Genomic DNA, 26,344 nt, shown 5'->3' with positions numbered 1-26,344 from the left:
GCGACGCAATATGTCATTCTCGATCGGTGAAGCAGATTATCGCTCATACTGAGCACATGAAAATAGATCTTATGGTGAAGAAGCTTTTCTTACCCCGACTGCACAAACATTTGCACACTTTTACCTCACTGTCAATATTTCGACTGTACAGCAACTCTGACATGATCAGAGGGAGCACAAAGAGAAAGTAACAGCCTGTAAATTTCCCACTGCTGGGCTAATGGCCTCCATGGTTTGGAACATATTTAAGCACATATATGTATATAGTCGTGCTTGCCTGAGTTTGAACCCGAAATCATCGGTTAAGATGCACGTGTTCTAACCACTGGGCCATCTCGGCTCCAAAGAGAATATGGACAACATTTCCAACCTCCCTTCAGAATACTCCTTACAATATTCCGAAGGTATATAGAATACACAATAACTTTATCATCCACACCTGGAAATATAATCCAGTTCCTTAAGATCAGTTAAGTACAACCATTGCAAACTGTTCTCATAATCACTTTTAAAACAAAATCCTCCGACCGCGTCTATCTGTATATATGTTCACGATAAACTCCAAAACTGCTAAATGGATTTTCATGCGGTTTTCATTAATAGACAGATGTGATTCAAGAGAAAGGTTTGGATACATAATTTATAGGTTATGTGTTGTTAGTTGAAATAGAAAGACAATTGTTAACTATGTTGAAAGAAAGCAACGAAAAAGATTTAAAAAAACCTATGTGCCCCCGTGCAAAGCCGGGACGGGTCGCCAGTATTATGTACGAATGACACAGGCATAATCAAATTAAAACTGGAGATGTTTGTAAAAGCTAACAAACTCGCGTTTTATTATAATATTTCCGGGTTTTGTTAATTTTCATACAAGATATGTTAATTTAATTATATTCTATTAACATATATATGTTATTTCACTGTTTAAAGTAACAAATGAGTTTATTTCAGTAGGAGTTTTGTATTCAATGCTATGTTTTCACTTGAAATTGGTAGGTTGCCGGGGAAATTACCATCCAATGGTTAGTGTTTAATCTGTCCATTTAAATCGTCAATTCGCCACCTATAATGACACTGGCTTACTTACACTTCAAACAGTAACACAACAAAAATATTCGACGAACTTCGTGGTCGAGTGGTGTATACAACGGTTTTCAGGGGTACGCGACGCCGAGGTCGAGGTTCGATTTTAGGCCGAGTCGATGTAGATTATAATTAGTTTTCTGTCTTGTCTCGGGTCTGGGTGTTTGTGGTGCCGTGACTTCTAATTTTCCATAACACAAGTGCTTTAGCTACTTACATCAGGATCAGAGTAATGTATATAAAGAAAAAGAAGACATGATGAGTAAAGTAAAGTACAGTAACAGCCTGTAAAATTTCCACTGCTGAGATAAGGCCTGCTCTTCCATTAAGGAGAGGGTTTGGAACATATTCCACCACGCTGTTCTAATGCGGGTTGGTGGAATACACATGTGGCCGAATTTCGAGCACGAGATGAATTATAAACACAAATTAAGCACATATATATATATATAGTGGTGCTTGCCTGGGTTTGAACCCGCAATCATCGGTTAAGATGCACGCGTTTTAACCACTGGGCCATCTCAGCTCATGATGAGTAATTTACACAAATCCCTAGAATAGAGAATATTTCTATTTGAATTTTGACACTAATGGATACACTGGACCGTTTTTGGTTATAGTAGACAATCTCATTAAAGACTGTTTACACAGGAACAGAACAAGTGTTTAATATATTCCCAGACTCTTATTATCCAATAGGATCTACATCGAAAGAGTTGAGGCCCAAATCATCGTAGCGTAAACACTGTCATTTTCCAGAAACGTTTTTAATTTCTTTTGGCATTATATAATAATGAAGCTTCATGATGAAGTTTATGACTTATCCGTACATTGCGATAAATAATATAAGTGATCTAATTTTACAATTTTTATTTTCAGAATATATATTTATGAGTGTTATAATCTATAAGTATTGAGAAAGAGATATAATATAATAATAATTTTATTTAATTGAATTATTCGCTTGCTATTAAGAACTATTTCAGTTACGGCTAAGAAACAAAACTTCTAACACAATATAAATATGACATATTCCACAACCACTAAACTTATTGATATATGTTATGGGAAACTGATATCAATCAAATTTACCGTTTTCATTGATATTGATATATCAATCCGATTTCACAAAGGTCCATTTCGCTTGACGGAGTCAGCTCGGTAGAAAATAAATGGCTTTTTGCAGTTTGCAGATCGAATGCAGAGCAAGCAGCAAACAGCTTCAACGGGCTATCAAATCGGTCATTTATTTGTCCGGACTTTTATGCGTTATAACTTAATTGAATTGTATGTATACTTGGTGATAGGGCTTTGTGCAAGCCCGTCTGGGTAGGTACCACCCACTCATCAGTTATTCTACCGCCAAATAACAGAACTCTGTATTGTTGTGTTCCGGTCTGAAGGGTGAGTGAGCCAGTGTAACTACAGGCACAAGGGACATAACATCTTAGTTCCCAAGGTTGGTGGCACATTGACGATGTAAGGAATAGTTAATATTTCTTACAGCCTCATTGTCTATGGGCGATGGTGACCACTTACCATCAGGTGGCCCATATGCTTGTCCAACAACCTATAACATAAAAAAATGTACTTAAATGTTTGTATGGTGTTAGCCTACGCGATCATTAACTAATTACATATCTTGAAAAGTATTTTGAAATAAGTTCCAGTACTGCGGCGACTCGTGTTTTAGACATTGTTTGTCATGCTTTAGGCAAAAAAGTATGTCCTGCCTTGGCGTTCCGGTTTACATCATACTTATTCTGTTACAATTTCATCCAATACGATTTAGCGGTTTGGACAGAGTAACTTTTACATTTACAATATTATAAAATATAGATGATAATTCTTGTAAATTTTACAGGTTTTCAGCAATCACAAATTATAAAGTAGGTATGTAATAAAAATAACTATCAGAATTGCGTGAACCAATGGTCACATTGGAAGGTCTAAAATTAACCGTCTAACACACCGATCTCAAAAGAATATAAAAATGTGACAGTTGCCCCTTCCGATCACGTGACTCAACACGTTAACGTTGACCACAGATACAACAAAATCTGAATTACTAATTATTCGTGATCGAAAACATAAATATACGTTATGTATTATAATGTAAATATTTAAAATTCGAATAAAACATTTTAACATTACAAATTGATCCCCGTTCAGACTCGTGTGGCATTGCAAACGCTGGGCAATGCCCCTCTGAATGGCGTGGCTCAGTCCGTATGCTAAGTATGCGTCGGATCGAGAGAAAAATAGATCATATCTTCATATAACATACATGTTATGTACCAATAACCATTCCGCACATATGTAAGCTGTGCTAGAGAAAACATTTCAAATAACTATTCAAGTCTATAAAATATGATGATATTTTTAGCAAAATATATTTGATGTCGAGCACCAGTGCATATTCGTCGCTCAATTTGTGTTTATAATTCATATCGAGTTCGTCGATGATTGCATACCTGAAACTTGCATGTGTCTAATTTCAACGCAACCACGTGTAAATCTACCAACCTGACTTGAATCAGTGTGGTGGAATATGCTCCTAATCTTCTCCTCAAAGGGAGAGAACACCTTAGCCCAGCAGTGTCAAATTTTCAGGCGGTTAGTGTTTTTACCAATATTATAATTGATGTTATTTGTATCTATTGCAATAAAATAGATCTAAGGCAGTTCTCAACAGGGAAAAGCACAGGATATTATATAATGTACATTTGCACAAGCACAGGTGCGCTCTCTTAACTCTTTCATAATGTGTTAATCTAACACTTTATGTTCCTTTATAGAGAGAGAATAATAGACACTACGTAATCATTGACAATATCTACAGAGAAAAACTAAACTTTTGAATGGTTTTGGCTGAACTAGAGTTTGCACGTATATTATTGTTATTACAGCAACACTAAGTGTGCAACAAACATATCAATTGATTGATTAACTTAGTTTAAAATTCAATTATGTCTTTTTGTACTTACTAATTAATTTGTATAATACATACTGAACATTATATTTAACTAAAAGGTCATAAGTAAATCGAACAAAAATGGAAATTAGATAGAAATAAATATGAATGTTGCTATATCTTTGAGATTAATATTCCTTGACAGCGTTTGAGTAAACACCATAAACGTTGATGCATATATGTATTTTCATGATTATAAAGTGGGATTCTTCGTGGCTGGTCTAAATGCCTATTCGGGTATGGCCTCAAGCATTTCCTCTTCAATTGTAGCCTCGGCTGCCCCAAATTGCTGTAAGCCGCCATTAGATGGCGCTGTTGTACGTCAAAGCATCCCGGTCCACAGATTAGCAAACACGACACATATACATTGACAGGTAAGTCTTGCCAGGTTTTGCTATTAATATATATTTTAATATCAAATAGTGATAATAATAAAAAATACATTGATATTATTATTATATTATATATGTATATTATTAAAAAGCCAATCAATAACTACATAAGCAGCTATTTCACTTGAGATTATATTTACAACAAAGAGAGTTATATTTACATAAAGTGAAGAGTTATATAAGATAAGGTCACTTACCCCCGAGTAGCACCGGGTTCCCGAGGTTGACGTAAAATAGTACGTCCTTCTCGTAGCTATCTTCTTCGATGATGTGAAGAGAGATGAACTTTCTGAAACAATGAAAATAATTATATTAGATTTTAAAGGGACAGAAATATCCAAATGTTTATGTCAATATCAAACCAAATCAACTTTACTCAAAACTTCACAATGAAGCGTTTCTGAATAGTCGATATTTAAATACTACCACTGTTTCGGAAAACCTTTAGCGAGAAGAAACGGCTAGAAACTCGCATAGTTGCTCTTTTCAAATAAACAGATTTACAATGCTGTTCTTTACAATAGTTAGTGTCCTGTGATGGACCTGAAACTAAATCCAGGTGTTTTTCTCCAAAAAGTACTCTCTTTATGAATAACAAGATTTATTTATTTAGTGTTGATAAACTTTTTAATTTTTTTAATAATGCATTTGAGTTGAAGGCGTCCTTTTCCATGCTAAGCTATCGGCGTGCATTAGTTTGAGTACTCATGCGTACAATATACCTTAGTGTGCGTGAGGTTATGGGACTAATGAAAGAAACATTTGATAATAAAAAAGGAAAAGGCGTGGAAGTCCAACGCATCAAAAGGTTATCAAATGAAGTCATCGTTATCACACATTTAACGATTCATATAAATTCAATCCCTTCATAAAATATTCCATATAAAGAAATCGAGTGAAAATCCTCATAATCAGATGTAATATTTTGCGTTTCATTATTCTATCTTGTCTATCCGCGTCAGCGTAAACCTCTGAAGCGTAAATCCGTGATATCCCAAGACATTAATCTTTGATGCTGCTTAATCTCCTATCCTCGTGTAATGCAACGTGATAAATCTCTCATACGAATTCTGTCAGATTTAATCTCGAGATGCATAAACAAAACGTAATGTTTTGCAAGAAACCATTAACTGTGAAATACGAACTCGTAACGACGCGAAATGCAACCATGAAATGATGGTGACCATCTGACCACATATCAGTAGATGTTGTCACAGTAACTTTGATCATTCCTCATATCACAAATGACAACTAGGGAACTAGGGTGTCTTATATGACACTGAGACTTTAAACCGGAACCCGACAATAATGAGTACCTACTACAGTTGGTGGTAGAATATGTAATGAGTGGGTGGTACCTACCTAGATGGGCTTGCACAAAATCCTAAATGATATTGGTAGGTACGGATGAGAAAGTTATTTGACAGCTTTCAATAACTTAACTTTATTGAGAATTAGTATGAGATTTGAAGATTGATTTGCATAAAATGAAGGATTATATATGTTAGCGTTTCTATATGTAAATTGGATTCAGTTGCACGACTAGCCAAAAAACTTTAAATTAATTAATTCTAAAGCAAAGACAATTCATTTACGACTTTATTTGTATGTACTTTAGAGTACAGTTTAGCATATTTATATAAATGATGCTAGACGTTAAAATGTAAATTAAAATCTTTTAACTCTAAAAGCGCATTTTACCGGTATTAACTGGTTAAGAGCGCTTTAGAGCGTTAGTCCTTTGATGATAGACGACCTTTTTGCAGCTAATATTTTCATCTCATGGAATATAAAGATTGGATAAACCGCGTAAAGAAAGATAAGCTTTGGTATCTGTTTTAATGGAAATCAACTGATTGGACTACTTTAGTTCAAATAATAAAAGTCATATTAAATTAAATTTAAATGACCACTACAGTGGTTCCTGCTTTATCCACTTCTGGACATAGATTTGCTCTTCTTTTGACAAGGTTTAAGAGTTTTGTAATGAGCTGTATTGCTCCAAAACATGACACATATTTGATTGAAAGCTATCTGGTGCTTGAAACCTTCTTTAGCACAACTTTGTACAGAGCTGTGTCGATAGGTACCATAGGCGTAGGCCATGTGTAGGTACCACTAACTTATTACATAATCTACCGCTATTCTACTAAGTATTGTTGTTTAGCGGTGTGTATGATGAGTGAGCCAGTGTAGCTACAGGCAGATGAGACATAATACCTTAGTTAACAAATAGGTATGTAATGTATTGGAGACTTTAGTTTGTATTTCTTTCAGTACCAAATACCAATATCTATGGGCGATAGTTAGGCCATTATGGCCCAATTGCCTGGTCATCTACCTATACTGACACTGGCTAATATTAGCTTGGGTTTAAATACAAAATCTAACCTTAAGTTTCACGCCCTTGGCCATATTGACGATTCTTAATTGATTTGTACAAAGTAATGCAAATACGGAGATTTCTTTAAGCATCAAACACTTCTACTCTGAAGCACGTTGAAGGTAAACTATTTATACAACACTTCAGCCATGTTCAAACTTGTTTCAATTATACGAAGTAGTGCTGTCGGTTTACAAACAAAATAACAATATTTACCTTTTGTTTATAACTCTATAACTAAATGTAAAAAATGTATTAATCAATATTTAAATGACTCCATGATGGACTATAGTTTCTTTTTTTATAAAAGGTTTTGGAAGCTTAAACACTGTTCCAATGTGGATTAGTGAATTATCATCTAACACAAGCATATTTCAGCTTCGTCACGATTTGTTTGCTTAGCAACACGCAAGGGATGAACTATATACTAATAATAATTATATACGCTAATTAAGCACATTAAATTTTTTGGTTCGTATTCCAGATTGAACTCGGAATCATCAGCTAAGATTCACATCTTTCAAGTAAGATATTCCAGGCTATTCTGATTCACCGATTCGGAATGTAGATTCTTATAGAATTTCGTTTATCAGAACTGATTAAATAAGGCAGATATGTTAATTAAATACAATTTAGTTAAATGTCTAGCTTAAACGTCCACAAGACCTTGACCTACGAAAAATTCTTGGCTTGATGACGTCAGGAACTTGGTTTTCTAAATTTAAATTACTTGAAAATATCAAGATCGTTGATGTTTACGTAACTAAAGTTTTGACGTCAGACACATTTGTGACAACCCTGGAAAACTTATTCTGATTATTAACGATAGAAAAACATGATCTTTATTCCATTTCTCACTTCAAACCTAAACCCGACTCACTCTTATCATAATGCAAGGCTTCTAAAATAAACCATAAATATATGGCTATGGTTTAGCCTTCCCTCTAACCACGGCTCGTTTGACGCGAACGAAACTTAATCAAGTGTGTATAATGCCCAATATTACGTCATCTTTATTTATATAGAGTGTTCATAAAAGTCTATCGATAACTTTTCTAATAAATGAGGAGGCTTTTTTTGTAAAAACTGACTGACTTTACCAATATTCAAAAGACTTACTGTAGAAAGTAAAGTGCATTTTGTAGAAGGTTTTCGTATACAACATTCTAGTTATGTAAACGCGAGCGAAGACGTCGCTCGCGTTTTAGGCAAAAAAGTAGCCAAAAAGGACACAGGCTACTTTTTTGCTACTTGAACTCCAAGGAAGGCCTTGGAGTTCAAGTTTGTATCAAATTTCGTCAAATTCGGTTCATTGGTTTGGCAGTATGTGTTATATTACTAGATAAGTAATTAGATACAGGAAAGAAGTAAGGCAGATCCAGAGGTCCTCAGCTCAAATCCAAGGTTGGGAAATAATTATTGGATTTTTCAATCGATAATTTCTTAGTATCAGCCTGTCTGCTAGTTGTAAGTGTGCACAGCGTTTATTGGAAAGCACGTAAAGCTGTAGATCCTGATGATCCCTTTTCCGATCGTGTCGGATATGCCGCGGTTCGGATTATGACAGTGAGGGAATATAAAAGTGCATCTGTGTTTGTGCAAACACTTGTACTGAACGCTTACCACCAATATGATAAAATATTAAAACAATAAAAGGCATAACAACAATAACTGCAGCCTGTGAATTTTCCACTGCTGGGCTAAGCCTTCTTAATCCTTTGAGAAGGTGTCGGAACATATTCCACCACACTGTTCCTATGCGGGTTGGTGGAATACACATGTGCCAGAATTTCTACAAAATTACAGACATGCAGGTGACCTCACGATGTTAAGCACACGAATCAGTGGTGCTTGTAAAGCCATAAAATAAAAATTAAAAACAAATGTATTTATAAATCTCCTCCTCCATAATCTCCTCCTTTTTTAAGTAAAAATCCCCGGTTCCCACATTTTTAAGGCCAGTTTTCACCCTATGACCTGCCGTGCGATTCTGCAAAAACCACATTAGGATTTGAAACAGTTTTCATTTCTTAACTCATATCGAAACGACCTTGAATGGAAAAATATTTGGTATTCCGCAACGATAAGTCAAATCATATGAAGCGAAAACTGTGGAGCGAGATGCTAGTGCATACACTTCAATTACCGATTTTTTAAAAAACATTCCCGATTAGAAATTTCTAATAAACTAATGATTTGAAAAATAAATGACGTCATGATTCATGCTAAATATATTATAAATAATTTATTTTATAGTTTAAAATAATTTATAACGCAAAATCAGAAATATTTTATCAATATCTGGCTGAAGACAGATTACCTTTGCGTAAAATTTTGTCAAAAAAAGTATAAATGTCAACATAAATGTTTAGCATTAATATTTAATAATAAAATATCAAGTAAATATAGTAAATTGCTATTAAATAAAGAATTTAATTGAATCGAAAGTTTATCCGTAACTACTTTTAATCACTACCGTTTAGATTTATTATGGAATTCTAATGATGAAGTAAGTACCTACATACCTATTTATTTTCTATGTTCGGAATACAATAATCCCAAAAATTTAATTATATAATTTTTACCTTATAAACACTGGTCATTAAATATATGCCTAATGCCTATAATGTATATTAACTGTAATTATAAATTCTCAACTTAATTAGAAAGCATCCTGATGGTGCTCCTCTAAGTCCTAAAAGTTGTACTACATAATATACAAACAATGTAATATACAACTACTAGTTTGAGTAATTATTTAAGTCTAATTTGGTTGATTCAGACGAATTTTCAGACATTCAGTAAATAATGTATATAATTTTGTATGTAATGCAATTCACATATGTATGTTATTTTTCAGCTTCTTTATAATATGATTAATGTGTTTTTAATACTATTTTATTTATTTTAGTGATACCATTGATGCTCACAGCATACCAGCTAGGCAGAAAAACATGTGATAATACAGGAATAGCATCTATAGATTCTATCATTTCTACACAAAATGATCCATATTTTAACGAGGGAGGAAAACATATTTGGGATTTGAATATGAAACATTAAAAAATTTTACACATTTTGTTGTTTTATTATTTATGCAATACTGTTTTTGTACATATAGAAATACAAATTATTATCATTACAGTATCTGTTTATTACAATGGTCTTCAAATAAGAAAATATTACAATTAGATTAGTAAAGTAACTGACATTTAATAATTCATTACACTTAATTTAAATAAATAATTGAAATACAAACATACCTAATTGGAATATATTCATTTAATAAGTTATTTTTATATTAAATAACATTAATAGAATAGTGTACATTATCTAACATTTAATAATTTATAACACTTCATTTTATTAAATAGTTAAAATATTTGCAATGTCTATACTATATTTTTTTTTTTTATTAACACACTTATTCATGTTTATACTAGTTGTATTTTATCAGAATTTCTTATTTTGTCTTTTCCTTTAAAATTTAGTATATTCCACTGACTTGAAATACATGTAATATTTTTTTGTTTTATTATTATTAAATATCCTAATATGTGTTAGACACAACAGTATGCAGGAATCCAGCTTCTTAAATTAGAAAAGAAATTGAAATTCAATTCAAGTATCTACTTATTGTTCTTAAATCTTTACCATGAAGCATCAATTTGTCCGTGTAGTTTGTATGGTATCTGGTTGTAATAAATTATATCTGTTTACCTATAATTTATATATGTATATATATTTTCTAGTAAGATATTATTGACTTAGCTGTAGTCTTATATAAATGTATGCAATCCATCTGAAATAGAATGATAATAAATTGATATGTTAATTAGAAGGAACAAATACCCTTAATTTAATAATCAGCATTATTATATGTTAAAGAAAAACTGTGTAAAATTGTAAACCTCAGATTACAGCCTTTACAGCTTAAAGGTTTTTGATAATTTTCTATATATTATTAGATCTTAAATACTTAATTGACAATGAATTATTAGTAATTCGTAGATGCGAGATAAATATGACTTCATTTTCTTAATGATTAAAAAAAAAAAAAAAAAAAAAAATACAGACGAATTGATAACCTCCTCCTTTTTGAAGTCGGTTGAAAAGTAAGATCTACTTAGGTATGCTTACGTTAGGATACATTCTCCGAGTGATAATATCATGCCAAGGTAGTTTTATTTGGTCCGAAGATACATTATTAATAGATCACATAGATTTACAGTTTTCGCTTAAGCCTTCCGCCACCTTTGATCTACTTTTAATTTGACGTATTTAGCCGAGATTAGTTTCATTTTTTAATTTCGAAATCGAGATACAGAATGCCAATTAATGTCAAATAATACAGTTCTCACTGAAACTAGTTCGTATTACTTTCAATCTCACAAAACGGCGCTAGTGTAGATTTAATTCGAGTTTGCTGAATGCCAAATAGAGTTTTCATTAGAAATCCCACATATGGAGTCGAAAAATGGGTTTCGGAATCGCCCAGTGGTTCTTCAGCCTATGCGTCATATATGAAGCAGTCATTTTATATTTTATTAAGTCGATATATGTACATGAAAAGCTATTTTTACGGTCGCATATTTATGTTATTATTTTAAATCGAATCCGTAGTTACTCAATGCATCAATAATGGCGTTATCGATTCATGGCGTTCTAAGTATAAGTGACCTTCAATTGAGGCCTTAACAAAGAGCAAGGATTACAAAAGAAGTGCTTGCACATTAGGTGTTAGGTATATATAGTATATGTGCTATTTCAGGCTATAATGTTATGTGCCAAATTTCATTTAAATCTATTCAGACGTACTGGCGTCGTCTTAGCTAAGTAACTTATATAGCCAAACTTTCACATAGGTATATGATATTGGTAAGATTACTCATCGTAAATAACCACCACCACAATTCTTGGAGGATGCATTAGATAATTGTGGTGGAATAAGGCCCAAACATTTTTCTCAAGAAGAGGGAAGGCCTATCTCTGTAAAAAAACATTAACGCGCTGTGTTTTGCTTTTGGAAAATTTCAATGATAACACAAAAACGTTCTACAATCGAAATGTTGTAAGTGATCTATAAAAGTAAGTACTTGATTGGTTGATACCATTTTTAATACTCTCACACTCTATCGTCATTGGTTTAAATATTTTAACATAAAGCGATCAAATAAAATCTAAATTTACTTTATTCGAATGGACTTTTGCAAGCACTATTGAATTGTCTTTTTTAAAATCAATTCTGTTAATCTAGCATGTGCATATGTGGGCTTCTTTTCTTTTTGAGAAGGCTTGGAACTTACTCTACCAAGTCCCTGCAATGCAGATTCGTGGATACATTTGGAAGATTCTTATCTCACGATGTTCACCTTCACCACTACGCACGGTATAAATTATAAATAACTGGTAAATGACCAGCGTTTGTACTCAGAATCATTGGTGATTCACGTTTTGTAACCATTGAATAAACATGGCTCTTTTTTTAATAGATTAATTTAAATTTGAAACTACCATCAATTCGATATTTAAATTACATAGAAAAAAAATTGCAAGGAAGTCATTACTCTTTTCCACCATTATAATACTTATTGAACGTCACAAAAATATTACACAAACTTATAAAGCAAATATTTTGTAATATTTATTTGTTAATTTATTTTAGGAAGCTTAGCACATAATAGGTAAATAAATCGCTTGATTATACGAGGAGACTCTTTGCATTCAAAGTATACGTAAGGTACGTGAAGTTAATTTTGCTATGTCATATGTAGGTGGACTAATATATAGGCTACTTGATGGTAAATAGTCACCACAATAGAACGTCAACGTGGAAAGTGGTAGCCTCAGTGAGACTGACAGGATAGTAAATTTACACCTCTATACTTATCAATGACTTAAAAGGTCATGGAATTCTAGATCTCTTAAACTCATAATTTCTTGCTGACGGGTGGGTAAGATGGGTGGTTCATAATAGAAAAAGTTAATGATGTAAATCTATACTATTATTATAAATGCAAAAGTAAATATGTTTTGTTAAGCTTAAACATCTAAATCTAAGTTGTGAAGATAGTTTAGGAACCGAGAAAGGCTTAACTACATTTTTAATACCCCCTGAGGGGTAAAATGGGAGACGACGTAATTTTCGGGTAAATGCATGTTCATTTATTTTAACATAAAACAAAGACTTAATAAGGAAAATAATAATAACCTTGTTGATAGTACAATTGTAAATAATAGAGGTGGAAATTAAATGAAATTATCTTCAAAGGCAAGACCTTTTTCCAGCGTTAACGAGCTCCTGCTACTAGGGAGGTAATTATCGAATGAAATAATTGTTGTACAGGGATCTACTGGGTGCACTTACATAACACATAATACCTGGATAATTTACTTTATATGTTGATTTTGTATTTTCATAAAAAATTAAAGCGGGTGAAGCGTTACTATTATTAAAATATGATATGTAATATTATTAAATAAAATAATAGACGTAAATAAAACAAATAACTTGTTATGGGAGTGCCTCGTTCGTTACGTAACGCGTTACGGTGTCAGTCTGTCTAGCTTTATTTATTGGTCTGTATTTACATATAATACCTAATAACTTTAGTCGGTCTTATATGTATATATTTTATACATATATACTATTTTATTGAAGAGCTGAGATGGTCCAGTGATTAGAACGCGTGCATCTTAACCAATGATTTCGGGCTCAATACCAGGCAAGCACCACCGTGTATGTTTATATGTGCTTAATTTCTGTTTCTCATCTCGTGCTCGGCTGTGAAGGAAAACATCGTGAGGGTGAAGGAAAACCTGTATATGTCTAATTTCATCGAAATTCAGCCACATGTGCATTCCACCAACCTGCATTGGTACAGTGTAGTGGAATATGTTCCAAAACCCTCTCCTTAATGGGAGAGGAGGCCATAACCCAGCAGTGGGAAATTTACCAGGCTGTTACTTCACTTTAATTTTAAGTGATGAAATATTTGTTTTAATATCACAAGCTGCTACAATGTTAAGGTTAAATAATATCGTCTGTAATTAAAACGTTATAACCGCCATTTTTAGTTTACTTTTTAATGTTTAGTGAATTGAGTTCTCGGTAAATTGCTTTTATCATATTATATCTTTGTACCACACTATTATTTGTTATACGTGTTTTTCTAAATTATTTTAATCTATATTTTTTTGTATGCTATTACTACTTTCATTTAAAAACAACTTATATTTTATTATAAATTTTAAAGTATTTATAATAGTTTTAAATAACATAATTAAAATAGTACTGTCTTTCTTATTAGTCTATTGTATCATTATTAAAAAAAAACCTTAATTTCATTAACCATGTACATAAATTTATAACGCGCCTTTCCAAACTTTTTTTCTTTAAACCATAAATGTATTTGAATATCCGAGCGAAAGATATTTATATTCATTCATTTTCATTCGTTCACTATATTAAAAAATTCGTATTTCGAAAATCATTCAACTTTCAATAACCATTCCGATGATTTTATCTCTTAAATGTAAAATCAATTTAGTTACGATGTTGCATAATTTTAAAAATTTACGAGAAACAAATTTGCAAGTCAAAAGAATGACTTTTGACTTTTAATTTTTTTGCCGTACATTAATGGAATGTCAATTTTTCTGTAGTGTGTTTAAGTCAAGTTACTGGTATTAAGTATAATGGCATCATAATAAGGGGCTTAAGAAGCATCCTTCGTTCAAGTTTCAACTTAAGTTATACCTCTTGGCTCCCCTCCAAGTCTGTAGACGTGAGGGATCCATATACAAAAAAACCAGGCCGCAGAATTTTTGATTTTTCTGAATTTCGTACATTGTAAATAAGCTTTACTCCTATAATTTTTTTCATCTTAACCGATGATTTCGTTTTCAAACCCAGGCAAGCACCACTATATATATGTGCTTAATTTGTGTTTATAATTCATCTCGTGCTCGGCGGTGAAGGAAAACATCGTGAAGAAACCTACATGTACCTAATTTCATTGAAATTCTACTACATGTGCATTTCATTAACCCGCATTGGAACAGCGTGGTGGTATATGTTCCAAGCCCTCTCCTTAACGAGAGAGGAAGCCATTAGCCTAACAGTGGAAAATTTACAGGCTGTTACTTTACTACTTTACTTACTTCTATAAATTTAAAAGCTTTCAGTATAGAAATTACCAAAAGTTTTAGTATAGAGTCTTTATCGTAGAAACAGGCCACTGTGGCTTATATAAAAACAAGCGTTGTAAGGTCACAGACATTTGAAAATATTGGTAGTGGTTCAACTGGTCATTGTCATTTAATCACTGCCTAAATATTAACTTACATTTTATATAAAAATGTGCTCTACTTACACTGTTGAATAAGAGACAGCGTCGTTTAGAAAAACATGATAGAACACCATTACCATTCTGAATGAATGAAAGTTTTCAGAAAAAAAAATTGTGAAAAAAAAATGAAAACAAACTTTTAAAATAATACAATATTAAATTTTTCTAATAATTAAACAATGAATCAATTTCTCTCATTAATGATTTCATATTTGAAAGAAAAAGTAAGCATTGTATACCAAATCAATCCCTATATGAAATTTCAAGTTAAATCCTGTAATTTTTATTTTTTTTATGGAATATGTTGGCGACGAGCCATATGGGCCACCTGATGGTAAGTGGTCACCATCACCCATAGACAATGTCGCTGTAAGAAATATTAACTATTCCTTACATCGTCACTGCGCTACCAATTTTGTGAACTAAGATGTTATCTCCCTTGTGCTTGTAGTTACACTGGCTCACTCACCCTTCAAACTGGAACACAACAGTACTGAGCACTGTTGTTAGGCGGTAGAATAACTGATGAGTGGATGGTACCTACCCAGACGGGCTTGCAGAAAGCCCTACCACCAAGTAAAAGAAACTATTAGTTATACTTTAATAGTATACATTATATCACTAACCTTCAATGAAATAACATCTTTGAAAGATTTCTTTTAAAAAGAAGAAATTACATTCCTTACAATATCTATACTAATCTTATATATTCGAAAGTCTGCCTGTGACCTCTTCACGGTTATTTTCTCGACTGATTTACATGAAATTTGGTAAGGGAATAACGGGAGTATTTTTGTAATTCACCCTTTTAAGGGGTAAAGTCGAAACAATTTTCGTAAGACTCAGTAAATGTAAATTTCCTCAGTTTTCTAAAACTATGCCTTTGCCCTGAGGCATAATATCTCAAAGCAACCGCGGGCGATATTCCGATCTGCGCCAGGCAGGCTGCCTCCTCGTACCATCTAACGCTGTGACGCTGTATTTGTGTTGCGGGTGCGACGATAACGAAATAAAGATGCGACATACAAGATCACTTTGAAATGGAAATCATACATCCTTACTCAAGACTCACTCTGTATAAATTCCTATCACCAATGATAGGAATTTATTCAGAGTGAGTCAAAATCACAATTTCCGTATCAATATTTCTTACAGTGCCATTGTAGGTCATTGACCTCTTACCACCAGACTTATTTACTTGTCCCAAAAAATTTACTAGATCCTCCGTACGGTTTTACTCGTGTTCAATTTTACCTAACACGCCACCCCCTCCCCCTTTCTATCACATATTGAATATGCTATCTGTAGCAAGAAGTTTTATTCAAATCCTACTGTAAGCTCCTAATCACTGAATAGTATAAAACAAAGTCGTTTTTTCTGTCCCCATGACCCTTTGCAAGCTTAAATCTTTAAAACTTCGTAACGGATTTTGATGCGGTTTTTTAATAGATAGAGTGATTCGAGAGGAAGTATTTTGTACGTAAAACATGGACAATGTAGTACAGAAACACTGTAATTTTAGAAGTTTGATATGTGATGTCGTAAATAAACAAATTCTGTAGTATATTTATAGTATCAGTATTGCACCCGTGTGGCCGGGGCAGGTCGCTAGTATTAGCATAAAAGTGGATGCAGTTTGATAACAAACGATACTATCCTTGTAATGACATTATTTATTTCACGTCTGAATTCAAGTGAATACAGTTTAGTACCATTATATAAAAATACCATCTGCGCAAAATAGTTTTAAGTTTATCGTTTAGGTGGACGTTAAATAAATTATAAATTATCTGCCATTAGAATAATGTATCTATATTAAAAGTGGTGAAATCCTTATTGAAACGTACATAGTTAACCTTTAAGTACTGAGGCGGTTTAGTCAGATCATAAATGATGACGTGGCATCTATCAGACGATTATTGAAAAAACCGAAATGGGTTACTAACTAAAATTCACATGATTTAATTGAAATACATATATATGATCCGTTTATTATTCATTTACTAAGGAAATGTAAAAAACAACTACATTTTCGTATGAGATCAGCTTTAAATTTATTAGGTACTAATCAAAAAGCTAATATTTCGCTCTTTTTAAGAAAGCTTTCATTTCTTCATTTCACATTTGTGTTAATCATCGTCGTGTCAAATAGTTCAAGTCATAAAGATTCCGAGTCGATGAATGTTTTGGGTTGACGTCGAAGACTTTCAACAATATCGTGACTTCGCTCGACTCATATATAAATACATATATGCTGTAATCTGGCTCAACTTATCAATCGTTGTTTTAGATCCCGAAGTTACAGGGAAGAGCGCGAGGGTAACTTTAAAGGCGCCGAAATAAGGCTCATTTTTGTTATGTCGCCGTCTGTGAGACACCCACGTCATTATTAAAAGGTTAATATAGTGATAAGAGGTATATTTTATTAACATAAGAATTAATAAGATTAAATGCTTAAATTTATACAAATATGAACTAAAACTAGTTACTGTATAAATAGTTAATTAGACATTTATTTTAAAAATATCTAAGCGAGATAAATATATTCGCTAAGTCAGCTGTTTTTCACGCTCAAGTGAAGACAAATGAGATAATTCCGCAAGAAAATTCATCAGACGCAGCAATCACATTTGAATTTCACTGCAAGTGAGAATCTTTTTAGATGTGAAAACGTTTTAAACATACAACATTATATGAAATTACATTCATTCAACGTTTATAAAGGAGAAAGGAAACTATACTAATTGCAATACATTTTAATTTGAAAAGAAATATAAGCTAGTGTGAAAGCACACTTCGTTCCTACTTAGGCGGCCAGGTTGATTAGACTTAATCAACCAATCACACAATGCCAAGATTGTTTAATCGTTGTTGTGTTCCAGTTTGATAGGTGAAAGAGCCAGTATAACAAAAGATACAAGGTACATAACATCTTAGCCCCTAAGGTTGATGGCGCATTGGTGATGTAAGGAATGGTATATTGACCTTATATTCCAACAATAATTAAATGTAATCCTTCTAATTTAAAATATGAATTACATTATTATCAATGCTGAGATGGCCCAGTGGTTCGAATTCGTGCATCCTAACCGACGTTTGGGTGCTCAAACCCAGGCAAGCACATATATGTGTACATATGTGCTTAATTTGTGTTTATAAATCATCTCGTGCTCGGCGGTGAAGGAAAACATCGTTAGGAAACCTGCATGTGTCTAATTTCATCGAAATTCTGCCACATGTGCATTCCACCAACCCGCAATGGAACAGCGTGGTGGAATGTGTAAGAAACCCTCTCCTTAGTGGAAGAGGAGACCTTATCCCAGCAGTGGGAAATTTACAGGCTGTTACTTTACTTATTATGAATAGATGATAACACGTCTAAAAAAGAAACGCCTTCAGTCTTCAGGCCATTACAAATAGGAATATGCAAAATTACATCATGTATTAAAATCTATTGTAAGAAAAGAACCTGTTGCATTTTTTGCCGGTTCATCTCACGCCTGAAGTGTTTCTTTCTGAATCTGTGGTAGAAATTTTTTTCATGACAATCAATAATTAATCGTAATGTTACAATATTTTTTTATGGTATAAGTTAGCGGACGAGTATATAGGCCACCTGATGGTAAGTGGTCATCATCACCCATAGACAATGACGCTGTAAGAAATATTAACTAATCCTTACATCGTCAATGCGCCACCAACCTTGGGAACTAAGATGAGCCAGTGTAACTACAGGTACAAGGGACATAACAAATGTTCCTTGTACCTGTAGTTACACTGGCTCACTCACCCTTCAAACCGGAACACAACAATACTGAGCACTGTTGTTTGGCGGTAGAATAACTGATGAGTGGGTGGTACCTACCCAGACGGGCTTGCACAAAGCCCTACCACCAAGTAAAGTATTAAGGAAACATTTTCGACGTTGACTTTTGCTATTCAATAAACAGTATTAAACGATTTTTCAAAACGAAATAAGTGAATTCGAAACCTTTACATAAATCCACATTGACTTCAGACGTATTAGCGTAACGTTGAAAGCTTATTCAAAGATCGACGAATACCTAACTCACCTTCGCTTGAAGAATTTCGGACCAGTCCGATCCCGACGGGACGATTAATCACAGGAAAGAATGAGTAGAAGTCATCCCACTTCTATCAAGCATTTTCTATAGATATATCGATTGGGTTATTTGATTAATGGTCTTCTTTCCACCTACATTGTCATGTGGAGCTTTAAGATTTAAAAAGTCGCGTATTACGTCGTTAATGGTTCGGCAAGACAAATGGTTCTACCGTGACCTGTTCAACTTTGATTGTGTTGAAGCTATACGACGCTTAATACAGATTATCGCTTATTATATTATGTAACTAGCTGTGCCTGCGACCTTGTACGCGATTGAATTTAACAAAAAATCCCGTCTGAGTAGGTACCACTCACTCATCAGTTATTCTACCGCCAAATAACAGTACTCACTATTGTTGTGTACTGGTTTGAAGGGTGAGTGAGCCAGTGTAGCTACAGGCACAAGGGACATAACATCTTAGTTCCCAAGCTTGGTGGCACATTGACGGTGTAAGGAATAGTTAATATTTCTTACAGCTTCATTGTCAATGGGTGATGGTGACCACCAGGTGGCCCATATGCTCGTCCGCCAACCTAGGCCATTAAAAAAAATTAACTGTAATCTGCCAGTAAAAGTCTCGACAAAATCGGTCCAGCCGTTTCAGAGATTAGCCAGAACAAATAGACACACAGACCGACAAAAAATTGTAAAAAAATTCAATTTGGTATATGTACCGTGTATAAATGCATTGAGTAAAAAAGGGCTATTTTAATACTTCAAACAGACACTCCAATTTTATTATATATGTATAGATAGAGATTTAGTGTGACTTTCCGAACCTCATACGTCAAGCTGTCAGGTTAAATTCATTCCTTTATTCTATCCCGTCATAAATGTAAAATAAAATAAAAAATATTTTTTTCTTTCTCATCACGTCAATTACACATTATATATATATTTAATAAAATGAAATAAATTAAACATAGCAACATATACTATTAAATTAAAAGTTACATTAACCTTTTTTATTTTAAATTAACAATATATTCAGCGATTTAACGTAATGAAATAAATTGAGTTTAAAACACGCCTGAACCTGTACCATGTGAATTCACGTTAGAACCATATTCTTCAGAATTAGAATCAACAAAATTCTTTGATGAGAAGGATTATAGCAAATTCCACCACGCTGCTTTAATGCGGGTCGGTGGAATACACATGTGGCAGATTTTTTATGAAATTAGACGCATGCAGGTTTCCATACGATGATTTCCTTCACCGCCGAACTAGATGAATTATAACCATAAATTAAGCACATTTCGGTGGTTCTTGCCTGGGTTTGAACCCGCAATATTTTTACCTCTACAATTCCTCAACCTTTTTCCTTCAACGTATCTTGCAAGTCATAAAGATATGGCATTTAAATTGCAGCTTGTGGTAATTTTACACCGACTTTATAAAACGAAGGACAAGTACCTTTGCAAGGGTATATAGATTTCCTTGTACTTTGATATAAGCAAATACGTTCTATTTATAAAATATGGAACTATTTGAAAGATAGACAAAGTATGATAATAAAATAAAAAAAATGGGACCAATATAGAATGGAAAAACGGAATATACCAAGCTGTGATTGGTTAATCTTAACCGATGATTCCAAATTCAAATCTTATCAAGTATGAAAATTTTCATGTTCTTAATTTGATTTTATAATTAAACACGTCCTCGAAGGTGACGGAACATATCGTGAGACTTATATGTAGAACAGGAAAATCAACGTAAATTGGAACAGCGTGGCTTAACCTCAAAACCTTGTCCTCAAAAAGGAGGCCTTAGCCCAACATCGGGACGTTTACAAGTTCTTACTTTTCTTTTACAATATTTAATCATAGTAATAGATTTTATATTCCATGATCACCATGCCCAAATACGTTTTACTTAATTTATTCATCTTTGGATTTTAATAATTTTATTAAATAGGTTTGGATTATTTTTATGTTATAGGTTGGCGGCTGGTGGTGAGTGGTCACCACCACTCATAGACAATAGCACAATAAGAAATATTAACCATTCCTTACTTCACTAATGCGCCATTAACCTTGGGAACTACGATGTGATGATGATTGTGCATGTCACCCAATCAGATCGAAACACAACAATACTGCTTACTGATTGGCGGTAGAATATCTGATGAATGAGTCTTACCAATTCAGACGGGCTTACACAAGGCGTGATCACTAAATTTAGTACATTAAAATTCCGGAGTAATAAAAAAAATTCGACATAAAAATATTCGAAGGGTTATTCTGATTTTAAGTCTCACATATTTAAAATAAGTAACACTCTCACCTAAGACTATTTTCATATAACAGACACAGCAATTAAATGACGATCTCAAGAAAGTCACTTTCCAGCCTCAAAGCGAAAACAAAGGGTGAAAACGAGCTCACTCCTCGCTCATCGTTGCCTTTTTAATGTCTCCATTTTATGTTGCAACGTTATATTTCACGCAAGAACATTTGATATAGCTTTATTCCCTGGACACAGACATATTTGTACTTCATCTCAGAAATTTTAAAAGGTGTTCTTTTTTTAAATGATTGATGATTAATGTAGTTCACGTTCGAAAAACTTTAAAAGATATGTCTCTTTCATAAACTAATATTATTTATAAAAAAATTAAAAGTTATTCAGTAACTTGGACATTACCCTCCAGGTTTTGTAGAAGCAAATCCGGGTACCTAATCAATATTAATTCTACTGATTATTGAGGTGCCTATAAGCAATACTTAGTATTATTGTGGATCAGTTGTGAAGTGTGAGTTAGCATGTACAAGAAACATCTTAGCTCACAAGGATGGTGAAGTATCGGCGATGTAAGAAATGGCTAAATTTCTTACGTTAATGTGGTGGCTAATATTAATCCGTCCGCCTAACTCTATCATAAGCCAAAAAAAAAAACAAACAATCGCCTGCTTAGGAACACGAACATACATAAATAATCGTTATATAAACACGGTCATTATTCTCATATCGTAGTTAGCGAATAATAATATCATGATATATTTTCCTCATACTCCTCGTAGTAATAATCTTCCTCGGAGTTTTTCATTACCTTAACACCTGACACACGATTAAAGCGGAGGGTGGCACGTCACTACTGAATTCATTAGACATGTCGACATTCTCATATAGTTGTCTTGACTTGTCAGTCTATCAACCTTATGTATACTTATAACATTGTTTTTTTTTGTTTAAAGTATAGCAATAATGCCTCAAATTAATAGGGGAATTACTATTGTGTCTATTTGTCATTCCTTTTAAGCTTATCACTTGTGTGAGTCATGATCCCAGAGATCTCGGTAGAATGGTGGCACCAAAAGACGGAGAGTTTCACTGGTTTTTAGTGGATATTCTGGGCGCACTCGTCGTCCGAGCTACTGGCAAGTCCCACATACCAAACTTTAGGTGGGGCAAAGAAAAAGGGAAAACGTGAACGATTGGGAACGACAGTAGCTGAAGAGTAAGCATCCTGGGACTATTTCAATCACTAGGGGGCCCGCACGCTAAAAAACTATTGAAGATGTTGCATAATAAATGATTATATACATGTAAGTCTTCAGGGTTTGACTGTTTATTTAATTACCTTAACGCGAATTACACAAACTATTTTTAATAAGAAAGATAATTTTGTATCATGCGTCCTAATAAATAATGATACAAATGAAACCGAGCACTTGCTACATTATAATATAATATAAAATGAATAATACGCGCGAAAATTTACCATAATAAGTAGGTTGGCTGTGTTACGAATGTTGTTTTTATATTACGAGTCACTTTGGCTCCATCCGTCTTGTATTCCCTTGGCACTGCTCTTTTTAATGCATACCGGTTTGTCCGGTAGAAATATTTGTACGTGCTCCGTTTTGTAAAAATTGGGGAATTCAACAAGATCAGAACGATTAGACGAACTAAATTTGTCTTGATAATTTGTCGATTAGTGTCGTGTCTATGCTCTGTTAAATGAAAGATATGACAGTAGTAAGAATAGGTGAATCTTAACCAATGATTATGGGCTCAAACCCAGAGAAGGAAGGAAAAATCGTTAGGCAACCTGCATGACGTGGCAACCAATCAGAATACAAATCTGCAGCGTGCTAGAGTTAGCTCCAAATTGTGTTCCCAATAAGTTGAGGAAGACTTAGCCCAAAAGTGAACTTCTCTCGAATTACTTATAACTGGAATCTATAAATACAAAATGTCCAAGAATACTTTGACAAATCTTTTGCGATGAATCGTAAAAAAAAAAATTGCCAGATTCAAAGGCAATTGAAAGTCAAAAACAATATGGAGTCAAAGAATGATAAAGATGAAAGGAGAATCATGGTGCGTCAGCGATTTCCGGGAGACTCATTGACTTGCAAATTATAAAAGATCAGAAAAGATATTAAAGTCAGCAAAAAGTTTTATACTTAATATTGCTTTATAGAAGTAATTTGTGGTGTGAGGTGACTAAGTTAAGTATAAATGAACTTCTAACTTATTAATTATATCTCAGAAAAGTTATATGAAATGATAAGTCGCGTCAAAGCTTCGAGTCACAAATGATAATTTTATTTTTAACAGTGACGAATATTCCTTAAAATAATATTAATCAGAAAACATTTTTTTATGGTATAGGTTGGCGGACGAGCATATGGGCCACCTTATGGTAAGTAGTCACCATCACCCATAGACAATGACGCTGTAAGAAATATGAGAAATATTAACTATTCCTTACATCGTCAATGTGCCACCAACCTTGGGAACTAAGATGTTATGTCCCTTGTGCCTGTAGTTACACTGGCTCACTCGACCTTCAAACCGGAATACAACAATACTGTTATTTGGCGGTAGAATAACTGATGAGCGTGTGGCACCTACCCAGACGGGCTTGCACAAAGCCCTACCACCAAGTAAAAACTTAAAGACTAAAGATTCCAGGTCTTATAACTAATTTCACCAACGACATCCAACCAATCAGAGAGCTCCAATCAACGGCCCAACAAAATATAGTGCAAACACAGGTACGCTGTTTTCTTACTCTCATGATAGACTACGACAAAAAATCCAACAACAAGAAAGACTTGTTGGACCAAGGATGTGTGCTTTCCTGGATAGGGTATTGGTTACACACTTGGCTTAGATTGAAAAGCTGGACAAATACGCAGCCAACAGTTACCTATATAGGTACTTACTAAATCATGGCAATATTCTAGAAAAGTGAGATACTGTCTACCTTCATCATCAGATCATCTCATTTGGATTGTCATCCAATGTACGTAAAATTACAAATTACAAGACCGAAAGGACGTCTCCATTGATGTATAAAATAATAAATTGTAATTTTTTTTTATTAATTAATATTAAATTTTAAAATATGTATTAAGCAGAAAACGTCAACAAACATTATCTTGAAACAACTTCAAACAATTGTACGATTAATAATTAAAAACAATCACGCGAACTCCAACTTCGAAAGTGAAAACTTTAACACTTATGAACTTTCAATATTGAATTTTTAACACGACAAAATTAGTGATGGTAGACACACCATACTATTTAATTACATTTAGCGGATGTTATTCACGTACTAATTCTACATTCAAAAGAAAAGGACAGCAATACTGAGAAATTTTCTTCATTTCCCATCTATAAGTTCTCCTGTCTTCTTAAATACAAATGTGGTATGATATTTCCCTTTTTCTTTATGCTAGGTAGTCCAAAGACTGGTGGACCAGATAAGTACCAAACACTCATTTGACCAAACATCTATGCGCTCCGTTTTAAAGGACATAGCACCATAAGATTGATGGCGCATTCGCGATACTATAAGGAATAATTAATATTTCTTACGGTACCAATATTTTAGGGCAGTGGACCACTTATCACCTGGCTTATATAACACTCGTTGTCGCTCATAGCTTCTCTCGTATTTTAGGGTATTGGTCGTCGTGTTAGGCAAAAAATTAGAGTATGTCCTTTCTCGGAGTCCAAGTTTGCTTTGAAGCGGTTTGGTAGTGAAATAGCGACAGTCAGACAGAGTTACTTTCACATTTATAATATTAATTACATATATTAGTGAAATGTCAAATAAAAATTCACCCTTGAGAGACATTGCGTATGGTATAGGATTGTGGATTTTAACCTCGGCTTAATCGATTGGGTTGAAAAACTGTTCAATATTAAGGCACGCAATGTTGACAGCGCGTGGCTTAATAATGTTTGCGAAAGGGTAAACACTGAAGACGCCCCATTGCTAGGGAAGGGCTCTCTTATTAAAAGGGTATTGTTTATGACACTGACTTCACAAAATCAGCAGAACGTTCTTGGCTTACCGGTTCTTTGATAGGTCTTCAATCACATATTTTAAATCAAGGATGGATAAAGTTACAAAAAGAAATGCCAATTGTAGGAGTTCTCTTGAATGCAAATGTGGCATATTTCAAATTTACTTTATGCCAATATCATTTTTACTTTTTAGCCAAATTTGAACTCTTGACTTTCTCTTGAGATCCAAGTTATATTTTCACTGAGCAATACCGGCTTCTACAACATTGTAATTGTGTGTATTAGCAATATATTGTTAATTAACACGAAAAGCAATTAAACTTCTACTCGCTGCTACCCTGATTTATTACTGTTGGTATTAGCTGCTGGAATATAATAATTAAAAACGAGAAACTGTAATGGTCGGATTGTTTTATTTATTACTCACTAGGTGGCGCATACTATTATAATTTGAATTCAAACTATTAGTTGTAGAAATTGTTTATATTTTATACTACTAGTCACCCGTTGCTTCGTTTACATTTTAGGGTGTTTGGTTGACATGTATCAGCCAAAAAATAGGCCATGTCCTTTTTTGGAGTTCAAGTTTCCTTCATTCCAAATTTCATCAAATTCGGTTCAAAGGTTTGGTCGTGAAAGAGCGACAGACAGACAGACCACTGTCATATTACTCACATTAATATAGATGAATCTAAACGTACTGGCCTCGTAGCGCCAAAATAATGAACTAGAGATTTGGACCAATTTATTCTAAGTGGTCA

General features: G+C 33.6%; 1 protein-coding gene and 2 long non-coding RNA genes across 4 annotated transcripts in view; 1 reads left to right on the top strand and 2 right to left on the bottom strand.

The window, feature by feature from the left end:
* The window catches only part of LOC124538401 (sodium/calcium exchanger 3), a 150,103-nt gene that overhangs the window by 35,583 nt on the left and 88,176 nt on the right, over positions 1 to 26,344 (bottom strand). For both annotated transcript variants that reach the window (XM_047115449.1, XM_047115450.1), the window contains exon 2: positions 4,647 to 4,738. In XM_047115449.1, coding sequence (XP_046971405.1) covers positions 4,647 to 4,738 — 92 coding nt within the window. The remainder of the gene's footprint in view (positions 1 to 4,646; positions 4,739 to 26,344) is intronic.
* Positions 9,205 to 9,908, top strand: LOC124538403. The gene is made up of 2 exons (XR_006966979.1): positions 9,205 to 9,341; positions 9,744 to 9,908. It is a non-coding gene; the product is annotated as an uncharacterized LOC124538403 (long non-coding RNA).
* On the bottom strand, positions 10,368 to 11,324 carry LOC124538402. Its single transcript, XR_006966978.1, has 2 exons — positions 10,973 to 11,324; positions 10,368 to 10,634 (listed from the first exon to the last, which is right to left on the bottom strand). It is a non-coding gene; the product is annotated as an uncharacterized LOC124538402 (long non-coding RNA).

Source organism: Vanessa cardui, chromosome 20, assembly GCF_905220365.1.
Source record: "Vanessa cardui chromosome 20, ilVanCard2.1, whole genome shotgun sequence".
Taxonomy (NCBI): Eukaryota; Metazoa; Arthropoda; class Insecta; order Lepidoptera; family Nymphalidae; genus Vanessa; species Vanessa cardui.
The sequence above is the reverse complement of the archived record's forward strand: the minus strand, read 5'-3'. Positions and strand labels throughout refer to the sequence as shown.